Genomic DNA, 9,308 nt, shown 5'->3' on the forward strand with positions numbered 1-9,308 from the left:
AAAATTTTGTGCAATGTGGGTATAACTTTAGCAATGACCCCAAAAGTGGATATATATGAAATTGGCCCCATATACAAGAACGGAATACGTGTGTGACAACATACAAAATGGTGCTATTAGATATTCATTTTGACCTTTTGAAATTAGTCAACTATGCTATTTTAAAAAAAATCATTTAATATAGATAATTTAAATAATAAGTAGATAGGAAAAAGTAAGATAGACAAAACTGAAAGAAAAAAAAAATGACAAAAATCTTCAACATGAATATGGGGAATTGAGTAATCTTTTAGTTGAGCTCTTATATGTTATCTTTAAAAAATTAAAAATAATCTTTCTCGTCCTAAAAGAAACGATATGCAAATTTAGTTTTTGGTAAATCAATCACAAATTTAAAATTTTGATGTTATCATAAACTACATAAAGATACAAAAAAATCAAATAATTTAATTTAAAATATCTTAGAGGTGTTTCATTTCTATATAATAAATAAAATAATAACATCTATTTTCTGGACGGATAAAGTAAGAAAAAGAAAAATAAGAACAAGAAACAAAAGGCGGATAGAATGACGAAATGCCCTCCTCCTTCCCGCCAACCTCAACCCTTCATTTCCCGCCAAATTCTGAACCCTAACTCCAAAATAAGACGCAAACCCTCCCAAATCTCAACTTTCACAACTCTCTCTCTTTCTCTCTCCTCCCTCCCTCTCTTCACACACACAGTTTCAGTCTCTCTCTGTCAGCCATGGATCTAAGTGATGAAGTCAGGGCATCGCACAAAAGAACTTTCCTCAAATTCTTTGAACAAACTGTAAGATTTTCTCCATAACCATTTTTATTTCTTTCTCCACATTATTTCTGTTCGATATAGTTTGTGTAATTTGACGGACTGTTAGTTGTATTTAATTATTTTGTTATATTTGCAACTGCGGATTCACTTTTTGCAGGAGCTGGACACGGAGCTGAAGAAGGATTTTGACTCAATGATCAACAATAACAGGCGTCGTGTCATTTTGGACCTCTCTGATTTCTACAATGACAGAGAAGGCTCTGATTTGGCTCGCAGGTTTCCTATTTTTCACGAATTTTAGTGATGTGATTTGGCTCGTATAATTTGAAGAAAAAAATAAAAATTACATACTGATTTTTGGTTGCCTTTTTGAAAATGAACTACTACCTAGGCTTGATGTTTTGGTTTTTCCAGTTTTTTTAGCTTGCGGGATCAATTTGAGGGAAAAATGCTGGAAAAGAACAAGATTTTCAATGATTTTTTTGTTTGATTGAGTATTTGAAGTACTAGCTAGGGTTGTTGACATTAGTTTCCAGTTTGTCAATTTTTTATTTTTCTTGAATTGTGTAGGATTCTTCAGAATCCAAGTGAATATATGCAGCCATTGGTTGATTCTTTAACGGATATGATCCGGACCCATAATCCCAAGTACCTTAAAGAAGGAGAGCAAGTGTTGGTTGGGTTTACTGGTCCATTTGTTTCGAGGAGAGTAACCCCAAGAGAGCTTTTGTCCCGTTTCATTGGTTCCATGGTCTGCGTTGAAGGAATTGTTACCAAGTGTATGACTTTCCAATCTGCTTATAGTGCTCATTTCTAGCTCATATATGATGACTTTGTGGTGTTATGTCAGTGTAAAGTGTAGATTTTGAATTATTCATATGTACTGTGGTATCACCAATTTTGCCAATGAAGTAGTTTGTTTTAATTGATGTCGTTAATGAATCAGTAGGAAGGACTAATAATTTCTGAGTCAGGTATTGCAAGTTTTGATGATTTAGGGTCTATGGTGAAAACATTGATGAATACTTTTCAAAGAAAGTGCTTTTATAATGGTAAAAACAATGAAAAGAGAGAACTATTTAACTGGTGTGCTAGTTGTTTTACATCATGCCACAAAGGCTTGGGTATGATGATACAGCTGATTTGTGTTTGGCAGCTGTATGTTGGTTGTGATTTTCCATTTGGAATGACCTTTTAAACATATCCCTGTCCATACGACAGGGGAAGACATGCATATGTCTAGTGATTGAATTTAAGGTGATTTAGTAGTTGCTCGCTTTTAGGGGGGCATGCTATATCAGTACCAGTTGCTTGTGAACGCACAAGAACACTGACCTTTCTAGGACTATAGTTCTACTATAAGAGGGTTCAACTTATTAAGCAAGAGCTATAATTGAGTCCTAAGTAGCTGGACTGGACAAGAGATATCCATTTTATCCATTTCTACTGGTGATTTCTGTGTTCCTTATTTTCAGAAAAATGCACCATATTCTTAGAAGCATTTTGGATCTCTGTTAGTTTCAGTAACTAGTGCAGTTTGCTGGTTGAAACTGGAAAAAGATTAGCTAGCTGTCTTCTAGTGAGACAAGAAACAAAAGTTCCTTATGGACTGTCACTTTTGGTAGAGATTTCTTTTGATCCACAATGCTTTTCATGCTTTGTGCTCCAATTTCTCGAATCATGGATATCAAGTTGTTATTTCATATTTGAATGTGTTGTCTTCTGTTGCTCTGTTTCTTTATTAGCATCAATTTTCCTCTTGATTTTTCCTGCTTATATCTGCAATCTCAAGTATGCATGAATATAAAACACATGTATTTTTCATTATTTCTTGTTGTTTATAACTGAAGTGTATCACTATCTTTTATCACTCTCTTTCATTATCAGCATCACATCTATTCTGCAGTGGCGGACGCACATGGTGGAAAGCGGGTTCAACTTAACCCGCTTTGTCAAAAAATAATATTGTGTATATGTATAAATTACTATTAAAGCTGCATAAATTTTGTATAAATATTTTATTTGAACCCACTTGACAACTACTATTTTACGACTAAAGTTATGTACTTCTAAGATTGAACCCGCTTGCACAAAATCCTGGGTCCGCCACTGCTATTCTGCATTGGCTTTTCCATCTTATATTTGCAATGAAACATTTACATGTATTACTAAAAGGGGAGACACAAGTTAAATCACAGATTTCACCTGTCATCAACGAAATTATTGAGTTATAAACATTGTCTGTAATTTGTTGAGTTATAAATTGCTTTCTTGTTTTATATTGAGTCCTTAGCTTTGAGGCTACTTACTAATTGATTATTTTAGTTAACTTTATTGATGAAAACTGCTACTTTCAACATCTATAGGTTCTCTTGTGAGGCCAAAGGTAGTAAAGAGTGTCCACTTTTGCCCGACAACTGAGAAATTCATGGCCCGTGAATACAGAGATATCACGTCAAATGTTGGTCTGCCAACTGGTTCTGTGTACCCGACACGGGTAATAATAAATTGATTTACTGTGTAGTTTTGTTTTTGTTTTTTATTTAGCAAAAAGAAATTTTACAAGAATGATCATGTTGTAGGATGATAATGGAAATTTGCTAGTTACAGAATATGGGCTATGCACATATAAAGATCACCAAACTTTATCAATGCAAGAGGTTCCTGAAAATTCTGCTCCTGGTCAACTTCCTCGAACAGTTGATATAGTTGTGGAGGATGATCTTGTTGATTCATGCAAGCCTGGAGACCGTGTAGCAGTTGTTGGGGTATACAAAGCTCTTCCTAGTAAAAGCCAAGGAAGCATGAATGGGGTATTCAGGTTGTGTGTTTAAAGTAAAATACTACCCTTAGAGTAGTTAACCACTGTTTTCTGTATTTAATCCTGTCCACCAATTTTGTTGTGCAGAACAATCCTCATAGCTAACAATGTGTCTCTCCTTAACAAGTCAGCAAATGCGCCAAACTACACAGAGAAAGTCCTGAAAGACATCAAGAATATATGTGGTAGGGATGATACTTTTGACCTACTTGCTAATTCACTGGCTCCTTCAATCTATGGGCATTTGTGGATAAAGAAAGCAGTAGTTCTGCTCATGCTCGGTGGGATTGAAAAGAACTTGAAAAATGGAACTCATTTAAGAGGGTAAGATGAGCTCTTTGGCCTTATGTTAGCGTCCTTTTGCTCTCCTTAGCACCATTGCTAGCATTACTGCTTGACCATGTGAATCAAGCCTTTTTTATTTTCAGTTGCTTCAGGCAACTATAGTAGAACTTTTTGATGTACAGTAACTTCTCCATATGAGATTGATTCTTGAGTCCTCACAGCTACCATTTTTACTGTATTTAGTGATATAAACATGATGATGGTTGGTGATCCATCTGTTGCCAAGTCTCAGCTGCTGAGAGCAATTATGAATATTGCTCCATTAGCAATATCAACTACTGGTCGTGGTTCTTCTGGAGTTGGTTTGACAGCCGCAGTTACTTCTGATCAAGAAACAGGTAATTCTTTTTCAAAAGCAGGATTTGCATTGTATGTAGAGTAAACTGACAAATATGTACTTGGAAACAGGAGAAAGAAGGCTAGAAGCTGGTGCCATGGTACTTGCTGACAGAGGTGTTGTTTGCATTGATGAGTTCGATAAAATGAATGATCAAGATCGAGTTGCTATACATGAAGTTATGGAACAGCAGACTGTAACAATTGCTAAAGCAGGAATCCATGCATCATTGAATGCTCGATGCAGTGTAGTTGCAGCTGCAAATCCCATATATGGTTCTGTAAGTTGTTCAAAACACGTCCACCTATGTGTAATATCCTTAAGTTATGTGTCATTAACTTTTCTATACCATCTTGGTTCTTGACAGTATGACCGATCATTAACTCCAACGAAGAACATCGGACTTCCAGACTCTCTGCTCTCTCGTTTTGATTTGTTGTTTATTGTTCTGGATCAAATGGATCCTGGGGTTGATCGTCAAATTTCTGAGCATGTTTTGCGCATGCATCAGTATCGTACAATAGATGGAGGTAGGTTCGCAGTGAAGTTTGAAAATCTCCATGTGTTTCCTTTCTTTTTTGCTTATGAATGAAGCGAACTATTTCACCTTTTAGGTAGCTCGACATCAGATGACAATTCAAGATATGAAGAGCAAAATGACAAGGACGAAATGCCTGTCTATGTTAAGCATAATCGGACGTTACATGGTAATTCAAGTCGGCGTAAAAAGGATGTGCTGACCATCCAGTTTCTTAAGACATACATTCATTATGCAAAAAACAGGATCCACCCTGAACTGACTGATGAGGTAATTTAGCTTAATTTATGCATAATGATGATACCACCATTGCTTTCCCTTGCAAAATCAAATTTTTCTTTATTCCTTTGGAATTTAAAATTTGAGATCCCTCTTAAAGAATAAGGCTTTAAATAAACCTTAGGCATATCTTGATTGATGTACTGCTCCCATTCTGATATTTATAATAACCATTTGTAGGCATCTGATCACATAGCTACTGCTTACGCAGAGCTTAGGAGTGCCAGTACAAATGCGAAGGTTTGTGTTTGATGTCTGAATATCCAGATAACTATCTTGTTACAGTTTTTTTGTGATGTAATTGATTTGCCTGAATTTCCAATAGACTGGGGGAGGAACACTTCCAATTACTGCCAGAACTTTGGAAACAATTATTCGGCTCTCAACTGCCCATGCCAAGCTGAAGTTGAGAAGACAGGTGTGAATCTTCTTTGATTATAATTCCTATGGTAGGACGATGAACTAAACCGTATGTAACTTCTTAGGACTGTAGTTTCACTGAGTATGTTCTGCTTTCTCATTCTTGGCGTGGTTATCTTCACTGAATGGATTTTCTTTTGCTACAAAATTTCTTTCAATTCCTTTTCTGGCAGGTTTTGAAGTCTGATGTTGACGCTGCTCTTCAAGTTCTACATTTTGCCATATATCATCAAGAACTGACTGAGATGGAGGAACGTGAGCAAGAAAGAGAAAAGGAATTGGAGAAAAAGCGCAGAGCTGACCATGATGCTGGTAATAATGGTTCAGCTCGTAAACGCAGAGCTGAGCATGATGCTGGTACTGAATCAGCTGATCATGAAGCCAACGGAGTTGGGTGAGTTACTGACTGAATATACTTGCTTCAGCTACTATCACCATTTTTGAGTCTTAGGGGGTTGTTTGGTATGAGGTATAAGGTGGGATAAGATGTAGGATAAATTTATACCGCCAACCAAACAAGGTATAAATTTAATCCCAGACTTAATCCAGGATATCCCATCTTATCCCATCAAATGTGGGATTATTTAATCCCACCTCTCATGTGCTATAAATTAGTACTTGGATTATAATCTCGGGATAATTTAGTCCGCGTACTAAACGACCCCTAGGGGTATCTTGTTTATCTGCTACAGGTATGTTAGTTTTTTGGTAAGTGGTTTTTAATAACTGATAAGTTGTCATCAAGTAAACAATAGTAGGTGGTTGCAACTTCCTCACATTTCATTCCTTTGATTATCTATTTATATGGTGTTATTCACATTTCATTCCTTTGATGATCTATCTATATGGTGTTATCTTGTTTTATCTATTATGATATTTATCCTTCTAATGTCTATGTTTCTAAAATTTTCTTTTGCATTCTTCTTGGAAAAGGGGCAGTGAAGCAATGGAAACTGATGATCCTTCGGCAGCTGAAATCAGCGTATCTCCTGAGAGGTCTGAGCGATTAACTAATTGATCATTGAATGCATTTTCTTATACTCCATGATTGATGTCGATTATGGAATCTAACATCTCTGAACTTGCTTGCAGATTGCAAGCATTCAGTGCAGTGCTTGGTAGGCACAGGAGCTCACAACATGTTGAACAAATTTCAGTTGCTGATGTAGAGAGTGTTGTCAACAATGGGGCTCCTGTACCTTACTCAAAGGCGGAGATAGAGAAACTATTACAGGTATGCAAGTTCTTTAATTACAATGTCTTTGGTGTCCAAGTTACAAACGTATGTGAAGATTACCTATTTTTTCACAAGTGGGCAACACTGGAATGTGTATTTTAGTTTTGATATATTGCTTGGATAACTTATTTTGAAGGTTAAACAACTAATAGTGGGAAGTGCTCTAATGTGCAGATGATGCAAGAGAAAGGCCAATTGTGGATACATAGTGACACCAATGTTGTTTACTTCATGTAAAACAGTCTAATTGGAGCTCCAAGAGCAGTTGTCTCCTTTCTGATGGATGGTCCAAGCCTAACTATATGGGGAATGTTTTCGGTTGTTATACCAAAACTTTTCTTATTTCTTTGATATTGTGGTACTCCTCTCTTTATCCCCACTTTGACATTCAGATGTAGATCTGATGAAGCATTTGAATCTTATATTTCCCTTCAAGAAACCATGCTCAATTTGTTATGACCACCATTTACTTAGCTTTAACCAGAAGTTATTTCCTCAACTGAAAAGTTGCATATCACGTGAGTGTATATATACCTCGTTAGTAGGCGTTGCCTCATCTAGGCCTAAAACCACATGGTAAGCCTGCATTAACTTCTCTAATAAATAAGCCTTGTTTTTCTTCAAGTCTAACAGTTAAGCCTCTAATCAAGAAGGTTAAAAGAAACCTGAAGCAACGACAAATAAAAGCAGAAAACATTGGAGAAAATGAAGACAACTTGTGGCAGCGTTTAGCACTTGAGCTATTCTTTAAAATCATGATCGGCTTTCACTTGTTCCACTCAAGAGTGCATTGAAGTTTTTCCATAATAATCGTACAAAAAAGTAGGTCAATTCCAAATATTATAAGGTTCACTTTGTATATATGTCTGATCACACGTTCAGTCACACGAAACTCCAAACGAATGTAATTATTATCCCTAGCTTGGTGATAAGTGATACGGAGTAACAGTGTTTAATTGAATTATTAATTCTGGTATAAGCAATTTCAGGATTATTTACCACTACAATATTTTTCTTATGCCGTACTCCCCCCTTCTCCCCCTCGAAATCCTTTTAAAACACTCATGTCAAAACTGGAAATAAAAGTTTATATAAGTTTATTTAGTGTAAAATCAAATGTAAGTTTTTATATTATATCCTTGTATGTTATTTTAGATCAATGATCAAACATTTACCAATAAAAATATACTCACTAAATAATTTCATCATTATTTAATCTCTGTATTATGACCTCCAATAATAATCTCAAAATAAGTTCCTCACAAACCTAACGATTCTAATTATACAAACAGTAAAGATGAAATAAGATATAATGAAAATAACTTTTTCGACTTCCATAAAATATTATACGATAAAAATCTATCACAAAAATATGACTAATAAGTATCTTTTCCATTTAATAAAAAAAAACTAGTGCAAGTTTAACTCCATATTAATTGTTTCATGATAGAAATAACCCTCAAATAACAAAAAAAAGAAACTTTTTAATTGAAAAAACAAGAAAAGAAAATTAGACAAAAAGATAGAACTGTTATAAAATCTTGAATTATGGTGGATGTTCATAACCACCAAAGGAGTAATGCTCACTACTCTTCTCAATTATCTCTATACCCCCCCCCCTCCCCATGATCTTCCTCCATGATGTTCCTCTCAAATTCTTAATGACATATTTATGTAGTGACAATTCCACTCAATAGTGGCCATTTCTCTCAATAGTGGCCATTCCACTCACTATTTCACAATAGTGATTTTTCACTTTTCATGCTTATATAAAGGCCTTGTAATATATAGGAAAGATAACACAATTGAAGAAGAAAATCTCTTCTTTCTCTCTATCTCCATTTCTTGTTCATGTTTTACTAAATTGCTTTTATTTCACAACACGTTATCAGCACGAATGACTCATTTCATAATTTTCTATCAAGATTATGTGGTAGGTGCTCTTTAACTTCCATGGCGTTGGCCAATACCAATTTGGCAGCAAGGTAACTTTATTCTATTTTTTCTTCATAATGGTAAGGGTTTATACATTCATACCACTACACAAATATCTACTTTTTTGTACTATCTAATATGAAATTTCTTTTCGTAGAGTTTTAGTCAGTAAGGAACATAATTGTTGCCTAAACCAAACCCAAAGTAAAAATTTAAGAAAGTGAGATGTACGAGATCTCTATTGTCCAGGGAGTGAATTTCACTATTCATTCTAATATTAAATTATTTTATGATTAAAGGTTAATATAATTTATTTTACACGATAGTATAATTATAATTTTGAAGAGAAATGAATTTGTTATATAATCAAATACGACCATAGGTAAGATTTCTTTGCCTTCATTCATCATAGTGGTGTTTTTATGAGTTTGTGCATGTTATACAGAAATATATGACATCTTTGAGATCATAATGTTTATTAATAGTACATAAAGCTAATGATTAAAAAAAAAGGATGGCTTAGCACCGAACTATAGCAATATCTTTGGTCTTTCTCTTCCTATATATTTTGATTCTTGATGCATGCGATTTAGTTTTGTTTGTT

The 9,308-nt window shown here is 34.9% G+C and overlaps 1 protein-coding gene across 2 annotated transcripts; it reads left to right on the forward strand.

The window, feature by feature from the left end:
- Positions 1–645: 645 nt before the first annotated feature.
- On the forward strand, positions 646–7,208 carry LOC107784237 (DNA replication licensing factor MCM3 homolog 2). Of its 2 annotated transcripts, none has more exons than XM_016605336.2 (16): positions 646–813; positions 950–1,068; positions 1,363–1,571; positions 3,159–3,289; positions 3,375–3,613; positions 3,701–3,937; positions 4,142–4,296; positions 4,367–4,575; positions 4,663–4,825; positions 4,910–5,103; positions 5,293–5,352; positions 5,438–5,530; positions 5,706–5,926; positions 6,472–6,528; positions 6,625–6,766; positions 6,944–7,208. In XM_016605336.2, the coding sequence occupies exons 1-16, from the start codon at positions 748–750 to the stop codon at positions 7,004–7,006; spliced, it is 2,358 nt and encodes a 785-aa protein (XP_016460822.1). In that variant the 5' UTR covers positions 646–747; the 3' UTR covers positions 7,007–7,208. The 2 variants fall into 2 exon arrangements, with proteins under 2 accessions (XP_016460822.1, XP_016460814.1); XM_016605328.2 differs by having other exon boundaries at positions 647–813; positions 6,466–6,528.
- The last annotated feature ends 2,100 nt before the right edge of the window (positions 7,209–9,308 follow it).

This window comes from Nicotiana tabacum, chromosome 17, assembly GCF_000715075.1.
Source record: "Nicotiana tabacum cultivar K326 chromosome 17, ASM71507v2, whole genome shotgun sequence".
NCBI classification, from domain to species: domain Eukaryota; kingdom Viridiplantae; phylum Streptophyta; class Magnoliopsida; order Solanales; family Solanaceae; genus Nicotiana; species Nicotiana tabacum.

What these genes read in the sequence shown, in the direction of transcription:
- LOC107784237 (XM_016605328.2), top strand. Translation starts at nt 748, where the DNA reads ATGGATCTAAGTGATGAAGTCAGGGCATCGCACAAAAGAACTTTCCTC. An exon ending in GTTCTGTGTACCCGACACGG is followed by an intron (nt 3,290 to 3,374) that starts GTAATAATAAAT and finishes ATCATGTTGTAG; the next exon opens with GATGATAATGGAAATTTGCT. An exon ending in CAAATCCCATATATGGTTCT is followed by an intron (nt 4,576 to 4,662) that starts GTAAGTTGTTCA and finishes GGTTCTTGACAG; the next exon opens with TATGACCGATCATTAACTCC.